This window comes from Phyllostomus hastatus, unplaced genomic scaffold (genome assembly GCF_019186645.2).
Source record: "Phyllostomus hastatus isolate PE091 unplaced genomic scaffold, TTU_PhHast_1.1 phas_contig_159, whole genome shotgun sequence".
Lineage (NCBI taxonomy): Eukaryota > Metazoa > Chordata > Mammalia > Chiroptera > Phyllostomidae > Phyllostomus > Phyllostomus hastatus.
In genome coordinates, this window is record NW_025333640.1 from 36257104 (window position 1) to 36279376 (window position 22273).

The window sequence follows — 22273 nt, forward strand, 5'->3', positions numbered from 1 at the left end:
GTTCCTCTTTCTCCCTTTTTTTATTGAAATTGGTGATTTTACCTAGCGCGGTGCTTCTCACTCCGGATTCACCATCAAAGAAGACGAGGGAATAGCGTTTAATTTTAATGCTTGGACTCCGGTAATTCTAATGTAAAGGTTACCAGTCACCCATTTTAGAACTGGGGTTCACACACTTTTCGATTTTAGGACCCCCTTTTCACTCTTAAAAATTAAGAGCACAAAGAAGCTTCCGTTTTTGTGTTACATAAATTGGTATGTCCCATGTCAGAAACTGAAACATAATTTAAAACTATTCATTTAAAAACACACATTTAAAATAACTTATCGTGGTAGGGGAAAATGGAGACAACTGTACTTAACAGTAAAAATTAGTTAAAAATTAAAAAATTATCAAAACAAAAAATGTGAGAATAGCCTTGTTTGATATTTTTTGGAAATCTCTTTAATATCTGAAGAAAGGACTGCTAGATTTACATAGGAGGGGGACCCCCCAAAAACAGAACTACCTTATGGAGGGTGGATCCCTTAAAGTACAAGCTGCCCCAGCTAGGTGAGTGTTCTGGGAACCCATCTGTATCAGCTGTACCAGCTGGCATTGTTGTGGGAGGCTGCGTTTGGCTTCAGTGAAAATTTCTTTTTGAAGACTCTTTCACTGGGTTTGCCCATTTCATGATGGGTGATTTAAGAGCGTACCTGCCCACACCTTGCTGCACCCAGTAGTTTTTGACAAAAAAACGACATGACTCCCCTGAGCCCCACCCTCCCCATTCATCTGATCTCATTGCAAGTGACTTTTTTTTTATTTCCCCAGAAGAAAAAAAATCCTCAAAGGGAAACATTTTGCCAATATGGAAGAGATGAAACCAAAAATGGTAGAAGCACTAAAAAGTATCAAAATCAATGTGTTCATACACTGTTTTGAGCAATGGAAAAAAAAACCGTCTGGATGGGTGTATTGCATCAAATGCAGAGTACTTTAAAGGAAACTGAAGTTTAAACATGTAAAAATAAATACACATTTTTTTATAAATAAATTCCAGGGTTTTTTGGGTCCCCCTAATAACTGCTTTTCAGGCAACCTCATGGAGCTGCTGGAAAACTCCACTGAAGAGGCTGAGAGGCTGAGAATGAAACTGGCAGCTAATGTCTCACTATTACACATTAAGGAAAGTTTCGAGGTCGTGGAGGTCCAGATGTCTTGGTGACACCTATGCATGCCTCTTGCCCACTGCACTTTGAAACCTCTGAGGCCGATCGGACTCGGGTTTGACTTCTTTGGACAAGAATACTCAGTACATTGTGTCCTTCTGCCTCCCTTTTTTAAAAATCTGCACATCCTAGAGATCCCTCTGTAACCCATTCCCAATTCCTTTCTATAGCCTGTTGGATGGTTTCTCATAACTAGAAACTCTCTGCAGGACCGGCAGAAAACCTGAGTTATTGACAGTTTGGAACTTAGGCTTTAATTTTTCCTTCATTATCTTAAGTGTGTTGTAACACTTTTCATGCCAGTAAAAACCCAAAACTGTAGGCCAAAAGGATTCCAGAGTAGGAATTTTGTCACTGTTTTGATTACCTCAAGTGAAACAAGCGGGCAAGCCCTGCTGGTCTGGCGTTTTGTGCTACTTTCCTTTCTGCAGAGGGTAGTTTTTCAGCCGGAGTCTCTTTCATTTCACATGTTGCCACCAGATTAATCTCTCTGAAGCAATTGCATTACTCACTATTTCTAGTTTTAAAAAATTTGAAGTCTTTCATTGCATTGACTTCAGAATCCTTTGCGAAATCCATTGTAAATTCAAGAAATAAATGATTGGAGTTTTATTTGCAAAAATCTGAACAATGAAAGGTTGTAGTCTCCTTAAAGGGAGTTTTAAACATTAACAAGTACACAGGGAGAAACTTAAGGGGGTGATCACTTAAATCTCACTCCAAGGTGCCAGGAGAGGCCAAAAGAAACATCTCTGGTTACAGGGAATGTAAGTATCTTGGAGGACAGACAAGGTGCTCCTTAGGGCAGTTCCCTCTTCCTTTCTTGCCTCCTTTTCCCCTCACCCCAGCATTTGACTCTGTAGTTGAGGATGTTTACAACATATTCTTTTATGATATCCTTAAGCTGATTTATGATATACATTCATTGATAGGAGACAACAGAACTGAAAGTACTTAGAAATGTAGCTTTTTTGACCTTAAGTGCTTCAGATCAACTCTTTTCAATAGACTGAACTGAAAATAAACATTTACTTTAACTTGCTGCATTGCACTTTATTGACTAATTGATGGGTCAAAAACAGTGCTGGTGATTTATATGTTAATATTAAAAGTATACAGTCTCAGGGCCTTTGTGTTCCTCACTCCCATGAGGGTGGAGACTTTTAGCTGTTTCATTTTTTAAATTTTTTCCCCACTGCTGCATCCCCAGCAACCAGAACAGTGCCTGGCACAGGGTTGAAATTCAATAGACATTTTTTGTACCAATGCATGAAGAGGAACACAACCACAAACAAATCTCTAAACCATCTTTATTAAAAACTACCAATATAGTATAAAAATAGCTTCAATTATATAGAATATAGAAATATAGATATACAAATTAAATTACTTTCACACAGTTTAGTGTATAGACTAAAGTTTTAATAACATTTAACAGTATTTTTCAAAATAACCAAAGTATAAATCCTTGTTCTTCAAAGTGTTTAGTGCTGAATACGTTTCCTCAGCTTCTTTCCAATATCTCATACAGTAGCAGGGATGATTCAGCTGACTCCCTGGTTTTCAACCAATGGGTATTTGGTCATACTAGCAGCAGCAGCTAACACTTTTATAGCACATAACATGTGCTAGGCACTATTTAGAGGGAATCCACACACACAACAAACAAGTATTCACAATACTTTCAAGAATGTTCAGAGCAGACAAACGTGCTAAATTGGTTTCATAGGCATTTCCCATTTGTATTAGAAATATAAAAAGGCAGGCACTGGAAATGTACTATCTTGCCTGCATGCATCATCATTAACAGTCCCTTGGCACAAATAAAAAACTCTCCCTTGCTAAAGTACAGTTGTCTAACCCTAAAAATAAACCAACAACAGTTAAAGGAGGAGGAGGGAGGAAAAGGAGGATACTCTAAAAGGGAATTTTGGGGGACTAAAAATACAGTGTGGGGCAAAAGGAGGTTTACAGTTCTGAGTAACAAAACACAGATTATTCTTATATTATTATTTGTTGATTATTGTATTACTTTCCATATGAACAGTTGTAATTACAATTACATATTATGTAAAATATTACAGTTGTTCACATGGAAAATACAACATATTACATATCATGGTGATAAGACAGCACTTGATATTTTTTAAAAGTGGTTGTTATATAATCTTTTGCATTAATAGTCTTGGTGAAAGGGACCATTTGCAGGATGCTAACGAAATCCGACTTCAGAATGTTTCTGTACCTGCTAAAAGTACACACCTCTGTGGTACATGCACCATCACTTTGTCCACTGTACTGAATGAGGTGGTGGTAGACAGACATTTATTACACAGTAACCAGACTGATCTACTTTCAGACGTGGCTATGAACGTATTTGGGAAATAGACTGCCAAGTTTACTTGCAATGTTTACTTAAAACCAAGATGATGTTTGGTTTCATTTAAAAAAAAACTGCAGTCTCTACAACATGGACATTACAGTATAATCTGTATAGTACAGCAAATGATTTCCCCTAATTAACATCAGTAGTTTACTTTGTCTTTTTATTTCAATTATTTAGCGGTGGTCAATATGATTCTTTGACACCAGAAAAGCTGTTCAACAGACTAAAATTTCATTGAATGAAGCACACACAAAAAAAGTCCTTTATGATAGCTTTCAGTCTGTTTGAAAAGCTCAGGTGATCAGTAGCTGCATTTATTAATAATTCTCAATATTAAATTAGGTCATGGTGTTTGGGGGGGAAATATCAAGGAATTTAAAACATTTAACAAATACTTTTAAACAAAGTGCCTTCATACACATGATCCCTCAATGCCCTGAGCTCAGAGAGGTACGAAGACTTGCTCACGGTCACGACACTATGCAGTTCTAGGACCCGGTCATGCTCCTCGATTTCATGATTCAATGTTAGTCTTGAGATAAATACACAATGAATTGAGTACTTTTCCAAGACAAATATTCGCTATATTAATTTCATATAAAACACTTAATATTATTTCAAAGTAGTCAATAAATTAATGTTATATACCAAAATGGAAATAAGTTAATTCCTTTTTCAAATTTTGATCGTGAATCTTTTTTCAAAAAGTCTCACAGTATGACATAAGATCTAGTGCATAAAATCCAACAGCAAATGCTCTTGATATTCAGCAATATTATGTTCAACACTGAACAGTGAAAAGAAGCTAACCCTTAACTTCTGTGTGTGGATTTCCGCAATCCTGAGACTGCCCAGGGCTCCACGCTCAGTGTTGCTATGCAGCAAGAAGACACAGTTACAAGGTCAACCCGAAGAACAACTTAAAGGCCATTTCAATGGCAATTTCTGTGACTGAGTCATGAAAACAGACGTAAAGTTCTTGAACTTTGGGGTGAAGAAAGAGTCTCCTGCAGAGAAAAACACTTACTTTAGAAATTAAAAAAACAAAGGAAAAAAATGTTCACTTTCAATTGACTTTATTTCTTTTTTGTTCCTGAAAGTATTGGTAACACATTAAAACACTAATCCAAATCTATAGTAGAGGGCAATGAAGCTAGATTTACTTTTAAATAAATAATATGTGCTTAGGTCAATTATTTTTATTTTTCCAGCATGTAAAAAGCCTATTTTACTAATATGTATTACAACCCTCGGTTTTTAAATATTAAATTTAGTCATTATCATTACGATAAAGCCAGTGGTGGTCCCACCATGTTAAGCACAACAGTTATTAACACTGTCATTTACTTTCTGAAGTTTAATTATTATTAAAACATTTTATATAGCCCTGGCTGGCGTAGCTCAGTAGATTGAGCGCAGGCTGCGAACCAGGCATCGAAGGTTCGATTCCCAGTCAGGGCACATGCCTGGGTTGTAGGCCATGGCCCCCAGCAACTGCACATTGATGTTTCTCTCTCTTTCTCCCTCCCTTCCCTCTCTAAAAATAAATAAATAAAATCTAAAAAAACCCATTTTATATATATGACAGCTCATTTTGCAGAGAGTGTTGAATTGGGATTAACAATGAAACTTTACTTGGTTTTGTTAAAGAGTTAAAACCTAAAATGAATACTACTGTATACACACCAAACTATTTAAATCAGGGGCAGTTCTGCCTGACTTGCATAGATGTCTCCATCCTATACAGACCTGCATCATCAGAATCCGACACCTCTTGATTCTTGTTATTCCAGTCGCTGGGAATACAATTCAGGCTCCTCTACACTCTCACCTGTGTGCCTGACTGTTCCTGTCTCTATTCTCTCCTGTATCCATCCACACCATTCCACTTGCTGCTCCCAAATTCACTGTCTAGTAGGTGCAGCTCTGATCACAACACACAGGACTGAACTTACGCTGGTGCTCCCAAGCTTGGCTGGTTGCACAGCAGAATTACAAGGGAGCTTACTAGGGTGGAGTGCAGGCATCTCTGATTTTAACAAGTGACTCAAATCTGTCTATTTACCTACCTATATATCTATCTATATAGGCATGTATCTACATCCATAAAACACATCCATAAATATACAGACATCTGAGCACAGTTCATTTTTCTTTTGCTAGATGTAAGACCATTCGATACAATGAGTGTGACTTGTCTTTTCTGTTCGCCATACCACCCACCTACCACCACAGTTTGTCAGGCACAGCTCCATTTACTAAATTGGTATATGTTTATCGATATATGTGCTAGGTGCCAGTGGCGTTCAAGGCAGACCTCATACAGCTGATATTCGGGTGAGGGGGAGGAAGACCACAAACAAACAAGAAAGTAAATAATGAAGGTTATATAATAGAGCATCACTGAGTAGCTCTTTTAATGCAGGGAAGAGAGTGTGGATCTTTCCTTTGAGGAGGGGACCTGTTAGGACTGGTGTGAATATCAAGGAGCCGCATGCAAATGTTAAGAATGTTAAGAGGCAGAACATCCCACACACAACAAACAGCAGGAGTGAGATTCGATTATGGCCACGTGCTGTGCACATGGGGTGGGGGAGAAGAGGGCAGGCAGTGGAAACAGAGGTGGGCAGGAGCCAGGTCAGTTGGTGGGGGGGGTGAGGGGGGAGGAAAGTGGGGGGGAAGAGAGAAAGAAAGAAGTAGGGACAGAAGGAAGGAAATAGCAGTAAAATTGTGAAATCATTGTTTTTTTAGATTATTACTAATATATTTGTGTAACTGAGTAAGCTTTTTGCCTTTAGTAGAAAAAGACTTGGGAGGAATTTAAAGGACATACTTAGCAAATAAAATAAAATTCTAAAATACAGTAAGATATTATAGTTAGATTAATAACTACATGCCTACACCTTAAAATGTTCTCTCCTTTACCACTGCTTTTCTTTCATGTTGCTAGCGCTCTCCTTCCCTCCCGAATGCGTCCCCCACTCACCCGACCACCCAGTACGCCACGACCGGGGGTGCTTTCCTCGGATCCGCCCAGTTTTCGGGCGAGCACTCGAACAGCACCCCGTGCTCTTTCACGGGGTTGGGGGCAGAGGCCGAATCTGTAGAGTCTGGATGATCTGCAACACTCGCTGCCTTCTTTTTCTGTAAATGAACAGGCATTATTGATATTAACTGGTATGCATAGTGTTACCTTAAAATGTCTTCACATATATATCTGAATTGGCTGATCCTAATACTTAAGAGCCTGCAAAGACATGCTTCTCCTTACCTGCAGGCAAATTTCTCCTCTTCCTCATACTTTCTGTAAACACTACCTCCTAAGAGACACTTGATGGAGCAAGCATCCCTTGACGCTCTAGGGAGCCTTCGGGTCATAGCTCTAAATCAGTCTTTACACTGTATTGTATTAGCAATTTATAGGTCTTTCTTCCCCAGCACGTGATAAGATTCTTTTTCACGGCAGAGACAACACACTAACCATCTTTGTATTTTTTAAAAGTGCCTGGTACATAGTAGGTGCTCAATGAATAGATTACTAAATAGACCATTTTTATAAATACTTGTAACATATTAAAGTTAAAGCAGTACATTCTCTTCCTCTGACGCATACTCTCTAAATTTCCCATTGATTAAATCATTAGCAAATAAAAGACTTTTTGTAAGGCTCAAGCCAAAACAGTGCAGTGGTCCTCGGTTCTTGTTTCTCTCAAAACCCTGACCTAACCCAACGACAAACCCTTTGGGCTCGCCCTCCGGAATGCATCCAGAGTCCAGAAGCCACTACGCTCCTTGCTTTGAGAATTTCCACAGCTCCCAACTGGTCCCCGCCGCCACCCTCGCTGCCCTACAGCGCCTGTTCTCCCACAGCCGCCTGAACCAAGGATCGTGTCCCTGCTCCGCTCACACCTGTCCAAGAACCTCCCATCTCCCTCAGGACAAAGCCCGAAGTCCGTACATCTGTCAGGCCACTCGTGATCTGGCCCTGCGGCCTCGGCCATCTCAGTGCCCACTACTCTCCTGCCCATGTGGCCGCTCCAGTGCTTGTGGCTACTCTGAGCTCCGTGGCTTTGCATCTGCTGTTCCCTCCCGTCTGGAAGCTCTGCCGCCAGATTCGCCACGGGGCTCGCTGTCTCGCTTCACTCAGCTTGCTGTTCACATATTACTCTGACGTGATTAGGGGGGTCTTTCGAAATAGTAACACTCACCTCTCATCCTCCCCGTTTCATTATTCATTGTGAAACTGATCCTACCCGACATATTTCACTACGTGCTAATTCGTTAGAGGCCCCTATTAGAATATAGGCTTCAGCAGGAAAGGGACTCTGTTTTGCTCACTGCTGTACTGCCAGGACCTAGAATAGGGTCTGGAATAGGGGTCCCCCGATATTTAAATACTATGGGGAAGGCTAATTGATATTACCAAATATTATTGAATGCGCAAATGAGATGTTCCCTCACAGAATCGACCGGTTGCGTTAAATAGGAAAGGAGGAACGTAAGAATGCAACATGTGTAGGGATATACAGTTGAACATAACATTTTGCTGAATACCAATTTCTGTTAGCTTGAAGAAGAAATCCTATAAGACACATAATTTTACTGCTAAACGAGCCCTAAGAGATTATATAATTTGGTCTATTCACTTTAGAGCTGAGGAAATAGGAAGAGGAGAGCATCAGTCCGTGATTCCTATTCCTAGCCCAATGTTCTTCCACCTCTAAACCCCGTTTCTTCACAAATTCAGATCCTGAATACACACACTGCTATATGCATTGTGATCACCTTCAGAGAGTGTTTTTGGGGGAGGTGGGTCTGTGATGAGTGACCCATCACAATTAAACTTCTGTTAAATTTATCTTTGTCTAGAAATTAATACTTATCTTTAATTAGTACACAATAATTACTACTTATCCAGAAGGTACAATATTAAATGAAATTTCGTTCTGGATGGGAAAGCAAGCAAGCAACCAATCAACCAAGTGGCTAAAACATTTGCAACAGTATTGTGTCTACTGCTAGACCTCATCCCATTATGTTCCAAAATACCTTACACTGCTGGCTGAATACTTAAGGAATTATCAGTGTTAGCAACCGGTAGATATTACTGTCCCAGTAATGGCTGAGTCACAGATCTCAAACACGGGAGCCTAATTTACATTCTAAGCTATGACATGCTACTTTGCCATAGAAAAGCACAGGCCGCCATTTCCTGAAACGGTGATCTAGGACAGCAAGCTCAGCAGTATAAAACAGATCTTTGAAGCGAAGAACCGTGAGTATAATAATCCTTATGCCAGCAAGTGAGAGTGGGTGACTTTAAAAAAATTTAAATGAAAATGGTCATTACTGGACATACTGGTTCAAGCAAGGGCTTTTAGAGAGAGTATCTGGAGATCTGGAAATGAAACCGGCAGAAAACTGTGTATTTAGAGCAGTGCCCTACCTCTTCCATCAGGGTCTGCTGGAAAACTGCGCGAATGGAGAGACAACACCGATGGAAATTCTTGATCAGCTCAGGGTGGACGGAGCCGCCCAGCCGGGCCACGTCTTCGTGGGTGGGAGTAATGAAGATCCCTTGCACTGTTTCTAAGGCAACGTAGTGGAAAAGTGTGTTCTCTGGACCTGAGGTCAATCTTGAAAAAAAAAAAAAGTAAAAGAAAAAAGATATTGAAGTAAACTTAGAAATATTGCTCCATTTTGAATTGGGAAGACTCCTAATGTTTTTTTTAAAAATTGACAATATAGCCCTGGCTGGCGTAGCTCAGTGGATTGAGCACGGGCTGCGAACCAAAGCATAGCAGGTTCGATTCCCAGCCAGGGCACATGCCTGGGTTGCAGGCCACGGCCCCCAGCAACTGCACATTGATGTTTCTCTCTCTCTCTCTTTCTCCCTCCCTTCCCTCTCTAAAAATAAATAAATAAAATCTTTAAAAAAATCTACAATATAATATTGGGAGGATAATTAGGCAAAGGAAACTAAGGTAAACATTGAATTCCCTCTTCCGCCTTAACTGAAGTGCAGACTAGGGTTATTGTCAATTCCCTTAATGGAGGCAAGCACTGCATATTATGCAAGGATAAATAAACACCAATTCATTCGCAAGTAACTTAATCGTCCCTTTGCAAAACAATCCAAATTGGCCAACTTCCTCTTTTTCCATTGTTGGTAATGAATAACTCAGCCCACGCCCGGCCCAGATCTCTGCAAGTTAGAAACACGCTATCAGTTGAAGGTAGATCACACATATATACAAAAAAATCTTCAATAAACTAAACGCATTTAAGTTAGCAGCATTAAAGCCTTACACCATGATAAATTGACAGTCCTGAAGAAAATTAAAATTATTACCAACTGCAAAGCTTGGTTAATATTCTCAAAGACCATGGCAATTAGTAGTTTCAGTCTATTTCTCATTATTGCAGTCTATTTTTTTCCTGTGTTCTCTTACTATTTTCATTTCTCCATTCTTCTTCTCCATCCTTTATCCCCCCTGGTTGGGTCTCAGACAGGCCAGCAGAACTGATACGTGCTGCTTGTTTCTACCATTAGTGAGCAGAGCCAAAGAACAACAAAATAATAACATGCTGAATGTCCTCTGTGTGCGAAGACAGGTGCTTTAAAGTATCTTGGGTCTTAATTCTCACACTGACCCTGCAGGTATTCAACAGTAGCATCTTGTTTTAGCCATTCTATCCCAACAGCGAAGCGGCAGAGCTCAGCTGACTCGGAAACTTGCTCCGCTGTATCTCACTTTTTTCTCTGCACTGCTGACTTCTGATTGGCCGTCTTTAAACATATCCACGGCATTTCCCCATGGGCATCTCAAACGCTCCAGCTGCCCCATTCTGATTCTAATGTCTAGAGTAAAAAATTCCCTCACTTGATTATTATTTTTTTGGCCCTGAGCAGAGCGGCAAGGAGGAGGCCTGTTTCCGCTCTGAGCCTGGATCCTGCCGTGTGCGTGCCTGCTGGGCACTGGAGCGAGCACTGCCGGCCCAGGAGTGTCCTTATCTGGGCAGCTAGCTCACCGCAGCATCCCGTCTGAGACGAGTAAACTCTACTTTAAAAATCAGACACGCAAAGGGGAGGTTACCTGTGGGAGAGAGATAAAGGGCGGCTTTCTCATTTGAATTATTACTTTGCGTGTTTTTTATCTCTTATGTTTCCTATATGTGTAATGAAGAACACCAGAGAAATAGCGTAGCTATTACCTTTGATATGCAAGAAACAGTGTAATTACCATTGTTGAATAAAATCTCTATACGCTATGGACTTGTAGCTTTCTCACTGTAAAATTTCCTTGAAGGCAGAGTTTAAGTGGAAAAGAATATTATAAGGAAGTTGCTTACTTCATTGCGTTATAGATTTCCAATTCTTTTTCTGAAAGGTCCTTTTTCAAGTTCCCCACATGAAATGGATTTAGAAGAGCAGACTTCTTTTTAATGACCTGAAACATATAGTTAAGTAGGTTAGTTTATATCTAAGAATGGAGTCAAATAGTGTAAAAATAATGTAAAAACTAAATATCCTTCTAAGAGAACTCTTCGCTATTTTGCAATGTTACCTTTGATATTTTCAATGCTAACTTGTGCCTCCTGAGTTATCTTTGCTATCAGGGACCCCGGGGCCACGTGCTAGGAGGACATGAACAGTCTCCCTGAAAACTTCCTACCAGGGCCACTCTGGAGCCTTTACTGAGTTTCATTATAATTTACATATATATATGTACTTGTCTCCCTCTCTAGACGGCACTCTTCAAAGGCAGGGGCTGTATCTTAGTTATTGTTGTATCTCCTTTGTGTCACATAGTCCTGGGCACATAGTAGGTGTTCAGCCAACATCTGTTGGATGGCTAAAGCATAGAGGTTAATTCAATTTTTCTTAGGAGCTGTTCATGGCTCCTTAATACTTTCCAAATAGTCTTAAACTCTATTTCCTACCCATTTCACTGACGGGGATACTAAGTACAGTACCAGGGCGAGCGCTTCCTAAATACATCCGCTTCAGGCTCTGTTGCTTGGAACTGGGGGGTCAAGTCTATGGTTGGCTACACCACGGCACTCAGAATCTCCCATTTCATCCCTGCCCCTTCTCAGACTCCTCCTTCTCCATGCTCTGTCGCCTCTATCCACCCGAACGATAACTTTCCAAAATGTTTCGGAAATGCAACATTACTAGAATAGAAAGGAACCACCTCTTGGGGTGATTACTTTGATAATCGTTTGGATATAGTACGGTGTTTTCATGGGGGGAAAACACACATAGGAAATGATAGATAAGCAGTCTGAAAAATGAACATGCTCTTCCCATAACAGTCACATTTCCAATTCTTGAGTATGGAGACCTGATCTTCACAGGTACAGATTAAAAAAAAAAATCTATAAAAGACTACAACAAGACACTCACATACATTTTAAGTTACCGATTCTGTTTTTGTTTCTGCTGAACATTTTATGGGCTATGTAGTCAGACCACTAAATGCCCACTGCTGGGCTGTTTCCTGTGGACACTGTGAACAGAGCATCAAGAGATGAACAGGGAAGACAGGATTAGAGAGTTGCCCTTCTTGGACGGTGTGTCAAAGCAGATGTCCTGGATATTACTTGTTATTTCTTCCTCTTTTTGGTTCTGAATCACTGGTTTCCCAACGGTGACTAAAACCACCACCAGTTCAAATGAAGAATGATCTGCCATTAAAAATCCTATCACAATTATAAAATAAGGCCTGGAAAGACAGCTCAGCTCCCAGAATGCACACACTTGAATACACACACACACACCTTAAGCAAGGCCCCACTTTCTTCCGAGCCGTCAGCTTCTCTCTGCTTCCGCTCTGCGTCTGGTGTGGTGTGGGGGCTCGGGCCGCCGCCGCCTTCCCCACCTTCGCCACCGTCGTCAGGCCCTCCACTGCTTCGGGAAGGACTGGGCTTCCGGGTCTTTAAGGAATAGTCACCGAAAAGAGTTCTTCTGCACGGTGGAGAGGTGGCTACTTTGGAAGTACCTTGGAGCTTACTGAGGATAGGTGAGGTCGTCAAACAATCTAATTTTTCATGTGACCCAGCAAGGAACCAGTCAGCACAAGACAAGCAGGGGCTTGGAGAAGATTCCAGCTGTTCATTGATGCGGCAGTCCACTCCTTGCAGCTGGTGAAGAGCTGTTTTGACCTGATCCACGTATACGCAATCTGGTCCAGGATTCCCAACAGCTGTGGATGCACAGCCGCCAGCTTCTAATAGCACACACAACATAAAATGCCGCTATAAGAAGAAAAGGTTATTAGGACAGATTTAGCTACATGAAGATATTTATATGCAATATGCATGTATCAGTTTATGAATACTGAAGACATATGGGCATATGGCATAACCACGTGAAAATTGTTGAGAACTCCTGTCTCCCTTTTCCTTCTTAGTAATTCTTAGTCCTTCTTGATCACCCTGGAGAACAAAGCTCATATTGCCTTATCTTGATGTGCTATCAGTCACTACTTGTGGCACATGGAATTCCCTAAGGTAGCTTTCAAAGAGCCTCAATTACTAGAAGTCCATTCATTTATAATCACATACTTATTCTTTTTTTTAACATTTTAAAAAAGATTTTATTTATTTATTTTTAGAGAGGGAAGGGGGAGAGAGAGAGAGAGAGAAACATCAATGTGCGGTTGCTGGGGGTCATGGCCTGCAAACCAGGCATGTACCCTGACTGGGAGTCGAACCTGCGACACTTTGGTTCGCAGCCTGTGCTCAATATACTGAGCTACGCCAGCCAGGGCTCACATACTTATTCTGATTCTGTATTTTTTATATGTTTCCCTCTATTTCCCAAAACAAACCAGGGGATACAACCACTATAGAGATGGGAACAAAAGACTAAAGAACCTGCTAAAAATCTTATTCTAGGTTTCATTACTGGTTCTCCACGAGTATTAAATGAATGCTGAAGAAAAAAAAATAAGGGGCATGTAATATTTCTTGAATACTGGTAGCTGACAAGCCTATCATTTTAAATCATCATATTTGTGTATTTAGCTAGTAAAAGGCAAAAAAAAAAAAAAAGCACAGGAAAGAAACCAAGGTAAACGCACCCAGCCGACAATTAGCAAAAAATATCTCCCCTCAGGCTCCTGGAAGGCGTCGGGGTCCGAGTCTGCAGAAGGCCGGCAGTGACACCGAGGGAACACTTCTCTCCATATCACCAGCTGACCGACTCTTTGCTTAGCTGCTAGAGGCAGCAGGCCATAGTGACGACAGTACACAGCAATGTCAATCAGATCGTCCTTGGGCAGATGGCTGCACGTCAAATAGCCCTTGAGTTTAACCACAAAGAGCACACAAGTCAACCGGTGGCATCGAGCAATATAATCCCATAATACATTTGTCAGATTTTATAGGGACTTCTTCAGGTGGCTTAAAATATTCCAGTTTCCAATGGAATAAAGACATAATAAAAATAATTATTTTCCTGCGAGGTCAACTAGAGATCAAATATTTATGCTAACGCACGTCTACAACAGGTAGGCGGCAGCACAAAGTGGGATCACCTCTGAGTAGTGTCAAACCTGAGTGGCAAAATGAGAAAAGAACTGAATTCTGAGGATGGAACGTGGAGGAGAATCAGGAGTTGAAAAATGAAAATACCTAAATTCGTTTGATGCTTAACTTGCTTTACTTGGAAGTCAACCACTTAATGTTAAAAGACTTATTAAAAAGCTGCATGCCTATGTCTGATAAGACACCAGCACACTGCTGCAACAGGAGATTCGGAGAGCACTCTCTCCTCTCTCACACGCTTGGTTCTTCGAGCACAGCTTCTCCTTTTCAAATCTGCAAGTGCTTTAGGGCACAGTGAAACCAGAAAGGTTCACTGCACTTGTACATATGTAGCTACAAGTTTTAACAAGTTAATTTTAGGGTACCTACATTCAGAGGAAAAGAACAGACGTATTTTTCATGTGGTAAAAGCCTGAGAAAATTTAGGTCTGTTCATGCAGCAGTCTGACATTCGTGAAAGACTCAAGCTTCAACTCACCTTGTAGAACAGAGAAGACCCTAGAATTGTATACAACCGCCGCATGTCGTGGTAATCCTCAGACTGGGGGGGAAACCACAGTGGATTTAAAAATCCCGGTTAAGCAACAACAGTTAACATGGCAATTACATTCTTTAGTAACTGAACTTTTCATAGTGTCTTTATCAGAAATCAATATTCTAGGATATTAGAGTGAAAGATAATGTACAAAATAAGTACTTTGAGAGCAGTCTTATTTTTTGTTTTTATAGGAGACTGTTGATCAGAGACATCTAAGAATAAACATAAGATCTGTTACACCAAGAGTGATTATCATTAAATAAATGTATTAAGACAAAGAGCTTCTACACTATATATCATTTAGAGTAGATAATATTAACATATGCTATTTTTGAAAGTACAAATTGACACAACCTATTTGACCACTGAGACCACTGAGTAGCGTGCAAAATTTAAAAAATATATATACTCTTTAATTATAGAATAATTAATTATTTCATTATTTGTAATATGCAAAATGGAAGATACAGTGAGTTTCGACAATGGAGAATGGTTAATAAAATTAGGTATGTTCATAACAGAGAATATCCTACCTCTGTTGGAAACTAGGGCTGATCTATACGAGCAGGTACGAAGTATTTTAGGACATACTATTCAACAAAGAACACAGGCTGCAGAGCAAAACACCACTATGGTGCAGTTTTCGTCAGAAATAGCAGCCCTGATGACACACACGTATATACATGGACATGGGTGTTGGCTTGTGTGTGGGGGCGTGTACAGAAGGTCAGGAAGAACACCCTCCAACTGTAAGAGCAGGTACAGTTGGGGATGGAAGTGGGGAAAGGGATGAGGAGAGTGGACATTTGCTTTTAATAACCAGGTTTGCATTTTTATCCAATAAGTATGCATTAATTTTGTAATAAAAAAACAAACAATAAAACCCAAAGAAAACTGAAAACTGGAAAAGATCTAAATATCCTCTTGGGAAATGGACAGCACTATGATACGTTCACACGGTGGAATACTACTCAGACTGAACCACTGGCACGTTCAATGGTGTGAATGAATCTCAAATGCATTACACTGAATGCAAGAAGTCAGATACCCCCCACACTACCTCCTGTATGGTCTGATTTATATGGCACTGCAGAAGAGGTAAAATCCAGGTAAATAACCTAAAAAAGGGTTATTAAGAAACTGCCAAACTTTTTCAACATAGTTGTAGCATTTTACATTCTCAGTTTATCATTTTTTTCTTTTACGACTGTCTTGATGTTGTATCCAAGGAATCCCCACAGATCCCTTTCTAACCACAGAAAATACTGCCAATCCCACTGCTCATCAAAATGATGTTCAATCAAGGCAGGGGCTGGAGTTTTCATTAAACCTGTTGGATGTAAGTTCCCAAAACCCAGAAATTTTAATTCTTTAGATCTAAAGTGCTCCTAATGATTAGCACCTATCGAAACAATCTCCACTGGTGAAAAATTTTATGATGTATGACGAGTTCACCATCCTTAAATTTCCATTATTTTCACAAAGTACCCTTCCGTGTGCTCAGGATCTTAGTTAAGACTAAGTCACCCCTTCAAATTAACATCCTCTCCCCACTTTTACGGTATTGTTCTTAAGAATGATCCACCCCCACTGCTTTGAGTCCCTAACTTCTCATGTGCTTTTTAAAACTTTTACTACTAAAAGTTTTAGCATATACAGAACTAGAATAGTATAATTAGCTCCTATGGACCCCTCGCCACCTGCGTCAGTTCTGACCAGTACACAGCTAATTCTGTGGCATCTAGATCCCCCTCTCCTTCTTCCTGCTTCCTGTCGAATCCTTTCCAAATCAACCCCAGATGTTATGTCATTTCATGTGCAAATACTTCAGGAGGCGTCTCTCAAACAGGACTTAAAAAAATACATGCATAACCCTAAGACCATCACCACATCTAAAGAGTTACTCTCACCTAATAGCCAGTTATCAGTATTTACATTTTCTTGATTGTCTCGGATATTTTTAAAAATTTTGTTTCTTTGAATCAGGATCCCAGTGAGGTCCATATAATGGAACTGGTTGATATGTTTCTTAAGTCTCTCAGTAGTGACAGGTTTTCTCTCAGCTCTTCCCACCCCTCCCCTTCTAATTTATTCATTGAAGAAGTTGTCCTGTTACGTTTCCCAGTCTGGATTTTGCTGATTGCAATCCCCTTCCTCAGCTGGGGTCACTGAACATGTCCCTCTCCCCCAGGTATTTCCTGAAAATTGGCAGTTCGATCTTGAGGCCTGATCAAGCACACTCCATCAGCGATATGTGTGCTTCCATCTGGGGCCACCTACTGTGTGGCTGGCTTTTTTCTGTGTGATGTTAACAGCCATGAAAGTCATTGCTTAGGCCCCTTGCAAAGGGGTGACATTCCAACTCTGTCATTCTTTCTTGACACATTCGGTAAGCCACTTCCATAAAGAGAACCCTCCTCCCGTCTCTGTTTGGTAACCTTGAGGTATGGTTTAGATGGGAAAGGCAGGTAAGTGTTTGATTCTTCTTTCTTATTTACCAGTTTTCACAATAAGGATTCAGCTCCTTAGTATCTTCCCAAGTTGACCAAGACATTCAGTTTTTCTTTGTATCATTATGAACCCACAGATTAAAACATACCTGACATGTTTCAATTTCTCCCAGTTATTATCCTTATAGACACTCAAGTGGGAACCTCTTTAAGCTGTCTCCTGATTACATGAGTCCTACATTAACTCTAAAGTTTTTGAAAGGTTCCTTGATTCCTGTTATAACAAGATGTTGCCAGGCTTGTCAGGTATATTTTCAGGCCCAAATCTGGATTCAGCCCTTTCTCTTAAAAGTCTTGGTTCCTTTTGGCAAGAAATATTATTGATGCACCAAGACCTGGGTGCTAGTGGTGCTCATGAGTGCTGGGATGGTCACAATGTCTGGGCTTTTTCATTGGGCAGAACTAGGAAATACACTTTTTTAAATATTAAAAACTGGCAAGGATGTGGAGAAAAGGGAACCTTTGCACTGTTGGTGGGAATGCAGAATGGTGCAGCCACTGTGGAAAGCAGTGTGGAGATACCTCAAAAAGTTAAAAATGGATCTGCCTTTTGACCCAGAGATCCCACTTCTGGGAATACATCCGAAGGAACCTAAAACACTAATTCAAAAGCACATAAGCACCCCTATGTTCATTGCAGTGTTATTTACAATCGCTAAGATATGGAAGCAGCCCAAGTGTCCATCAACAGATGAGTGGATAAAACAACCATGGGACATTTACACAAAGGAATTCTACTTGGCATAAAAAAGAAGAAAATTTTACCCTTTGCAACAGCATGGATGGACCTGGTGAACATTATGCTAAGTGAAAAAAAACCAGTCAGAGGAAGACAAATATCATACGATTTCACTCATATGTGGAACAAACTGAACACATCTAATGAACAAACTGAACTAACAAGCAAAACAGATAGATATAGATATCTCTATCTCATGAGATATATGAGACGTATCTCATGTATCTATGAGATATTCTCCATCTCATAGATGGAGAATAGATGACAGCTAGTGGGAGGGGGCAGGTTAGGGGCTGGAAGGATCGAGTAAAAAAGGAAAAAGGACTCATGGACATGGACAACAGTGTGGTGATTGCTGGGGGGAGGGGCACATAAGAAAACTAAATGGTAATGGGAAAATATATGATAAAGATTATATATTTTAAAAAATAAAACAAATCATATCAATACTTTCCATTTAAATTCAAATCTAGAGGGTTTTTAGTTGATTTAATCAACATTACATGTATGTCCTGTTATCACAAAACCCAGTTCTTAATGATATCAATGTAATTAATTAATCATTACATATACATTATATAAAAATTATTTTTAATGGAGTAGAATATCTTAAGGCAAGCAAAACAGATTTTGTCCTTGTTAAGACAGAGACCTAGTGTTTTGCATTTCAAGATTATTACATTCCCATTTGCAAAATATTTAGAATGATGACTGATTTGCAAATGACAAATCAACATTGAGTCTTTCCTAAAACTCACTGCTCCTCTTACCAGTTCTGCAAAATCTGCAGCCTCCAAGTCACTCAGTGCTGTGTCTAACTCCACCTATGAGGAACAAAAGAGCAACACAATCATTCAACTCAGTTACTTTTTAATGATGGCCATATAAAAGTGTTTAATAATTACTTGAAGAGTTAAGTATCTTTCTTCTTTGTATTATTTAACAACTGTCCCAAACAGAACATCTTGTTTTTAAACTTTCCAATGCAAAAAAAATTAATTTAACCTATAGGCTTTTTCTGATTAAATCAAAACTGCAAAATGAGCTTCACTCTGTATTCAATATAAAACAATTTATGACATCAACAAACAGCTTGTAGTTTTAAGTTAGAAAAATTTTAACATATTAAAATTGTTCGAGGAAAAACAGTCAACCATAATGAAGCCTATTTTGAGCTCTTGCTTTTTTTACTTCTTCTGTATTTCTCAACAGATCGATTCTTGGAAAATATCGATGTTCTTCCCCGTCTCTCTCCTATGTTTTGTATAAAAGGAGTATCAATCTTTATCCGTGGATTAAAACATGAAGGCCCGTGTACCCTGGAATCTGGCACAGCTTCACCACCCTACAGAGTTATTGGAAAAATCTTTTACTTAGGATTTAGCGCTTGTTTCTATAGAAATTGCCTGAACTCCTTTATTCATTTTTTTTTCTCCCTAAAGCATTCACAATTTAAAAATAGTAAACATGATCAGCAGTTTAATCTGTAATGCATATACATCAATTAAAAATTATTGGTAATTACAGTGTGTAGCGCCTGTGCTATTTGCAAAAGGAGTCCTTTTTAATTTTTTTTTTTTTTTACAGTCCAAGGCACTCTCTGCAGGACTGCCCCACAAACTGTGTCTGGCTGGGATGATGAAGCGTTGGAAACGCTGGTCACGCCTCTCACTGCATTTCCCGCGGTAAGACTTATTACTCCTCTGGGACCTACATTCTTCTGCCTCCAGCAAATGCTTCATGCTCTCCTTTGGGCAGCTACAGTTTCTCTTGAGAAAAACTACAGGACAAAAAGGAAGTTGCCCACTTGAGATTTTGATCTCAGGAATGTTACTGTTTCATGAGTTGCTGCCCCTGCTGCAGGACTCCACAGGCTACTGTACGAGGTTGCTGTCATTGTTTCCTCGTGTTCCTTAAGACAAAAGGTAGAGTGTCTTTTCTCTTCACTACTCCAACGTAACTTAGGAAAAACGAACTTTGAAAAAGAGAACATCTGAGAAACAGACAAAATAAAGAGATTCTCAAACACCTGGGAAAGAAAACTGAAGACCTCGTTGTATACTAAACTCAGAGCAAGTTTTAGTCCAAGTTAAAACGACTTTCTACCCAAAATTTATCAGGCACAAATAACTTCATCTATATATATGTTTTCAACTAGATTTTTAAGAAAATCCTCTCTCAAGGACATTGATTTTAGAGAGAGGGGGAGGGAGGCAGAGAGAGAGGGAGAGAAAGAGCGATGTGAGGGCAAGAAAGGTGGATGGGTCGCCTCTCATACGTGTCCCAACCAGCGGCTGAACCTGCAACCTGGGCCTGGGCCCCGACTGGGAATCAAACCCTCGCCCTTCCGGTTTACAGGAGGACACTCCAACCAACAGAGCCACACCAGCTGGGGCTCAACTTGAGGTTTTTAAGGCATAAAATTCCTTAATATTTTTCATTAGGAGATACAGAGTTACTAAGCCCTGTTATTTTTTAACACAGTACGCAGTTTGAAAGAGAAGAAAGTGTGTAAGTTTTCTGAGTTTGCTGGTAAAAGAAAAACAAAAACTTCAAGAGTTATTAGTTTTTTAAACCTTATATTCACCAGAGACCTTTAGGTCACTTGACAGAAGGTATCTATCTCTCTTTCCAGAAATTTTGTTCTTAATTTTCTTAAGCAGACCACGAAATACAGAAAAAGTCTAAGCCCTCTCCTCAGTGTTTTCTGTGTATGAACTTCACTGACCCACCTGCGTGTGAGCACCCAGGGGAGACCTTTTGGGATTCCCCAAAGCACAGCACAGGTCTGAGAACCCGGCACGGGAAGACTAATCTTTGGACGGTAGTGTCGGACTCGACAAGGGTCAAAGCAACTAAAGCTTTGGTGAGAGAAGCAACTGGTTTGGGGCAATGAATTAAAAAACATACACTGGAATTCACAGAGTGATTGCTCAATCCGATCTTCTTTTACATTGAGAGAAATGAAAACATATAGTCCTTTTAATCAAATGCATGCTAAATTAAGAAAAAAGAACAATAAAAAAGAAATCTGAATATAAGAGGGGGCCTTTACATGGAATTTATAAGACTAAAATAGGCTATGTTTTAAAATGTGTTCAGTTTTCTTAGGGGGAAGATAATATTTAATCTTCATGTGTCAAAAGTCTAAAGACACTGCTCCCCAAAACAGTAAGCACCTGTAGTCACAGAAAGAAGAAGATTTTGCCATCATTAGTGGAGATCTGTACTTTAGCTAAGAATATTGTTTGTTAGCCAATCATTCCATCCAGCTTTCATCCATGAGAAACAAACCCGAACATAACCTTGCATTACAAAATCAAAGTCACAAAATTTGTAAGTAAGATACACCCTACAATTATGATTTCTGGAAAGTACCCCAAGTTTGGACAAAGCTTAAACATTGTAATAAGATGAAAGAGCTCATCTCTATCTAGAAAAGAAAATCTGTCTAAGTTCACTCACTGGAGCTCCTGCTTCCCCAACGAACGCCTTTCTAACACTCACCCACAATCTCGACAAGAACAAAAAGTTAAGGGAGAAAAAAAAAAAACAACGGAGAAGACAGAGAAGGAAAAGACAGCGGGTTCTGAGTCTTACTTTGCGATGGCGCCTCCGATTACCTTGATCTCCTGCGGGAGCGGGAGCCACCGTACTCCGGGCAGCCCGTCCAGAAGAACCGCGCTGGCCGCCTCGTACTGCTGCGCCCCGGGGCCGGCCCCGCCGCCGTGCGGCCCGGCAGGCAGCAGAGCTCTTTGAAAGAACAGTTCAAAGAAGTGATCCACGCGAGAGGCGTTCCCAGCCTGGCAGAAGGCACTGAGGGACCAAGAGCTCCGAGTTAGAACGGCACGTGGCAATGGCCGGCCGTCTTTTGCACGCTGCTAAGGGGACTGGATCTTTCCCACCACATCCCTAAGGACTACCGCCACGGTGTTACTGATGGACCGTGTTGAGAAATTCACCGTCATGGTTTTTACTTTAAAATCTACTCTCAAATGCACTGAGTAGACAGTACTATGGAAGCGCCACGGGGCAAATATAAATGGCCTATCTACAGCAGAAAGGGCTGAGGGACCCTTTTTGCAAAAAATGTAAGTTGTTTTTACCTCTGACTAACAGCCATTTACAACTTTCAATATCTTGCAGGCAGTATAGAAAAACAGAGATTTTGAGCTTTGTAATAGGACAGATCCGGCCTTGAATCTTAGCCCTGCACTTACGAGGTGGATATCACAAGGAAAACCATCTAAGCTTTCTCTGAATTTCCTATTCACATGTAAAGTATCTAGTATACAATTAGTAGGAGCACATACTAGGCTCCTTACTTAGTAAGC

General features: G+C 40.2%; 1 protein-coding gene across 1 annotated transcript in view; it reads right to left on the reverse strand.

Annotated features, from left to right (window-relative positions):
• Nucleotides 1-2611: 2611 nt before the first annotated feature.
• Nucleotides 2612-22273, reverse strand: part of INTU (inturned planar cell polarity protein) — a 46257-nt gene continuing 26595 nt past the window's right edge. The window contains exons 8-16 of the mRNA XM_045830685.1: nt 21563-21755; nt 18710-18763; nt 14631-14693; nt 13687-13908; nt 12383-12859; nt 10952-11049; nt 9045-9234; nt 6585-6742; nt 2612-4605 (exon numbers count right to left, since the gene is read on the reverse strand). Of these exons, the coding sequence (XP_045686641.1) occupies nt 4494-4605; nt 6585-6742; nt 9045-9234; nt 10952-11049; nt 12383-12859; nt 13687-13908; nt 14631-14693; nt 18710-18763; nt 21563-21755 (1567 nt within the window). The 3' untranslated portion in view covers nt 2612-4493. The remainder of the gene's footprint in view (nt 4606-6584; nt 6743-9044; nt 9235-10951; nt 11050-12382; nt 12860-13686; nt 13909-14630; nt 14694-18709; nt 18764-21562; nt 21756-22273) is intronic.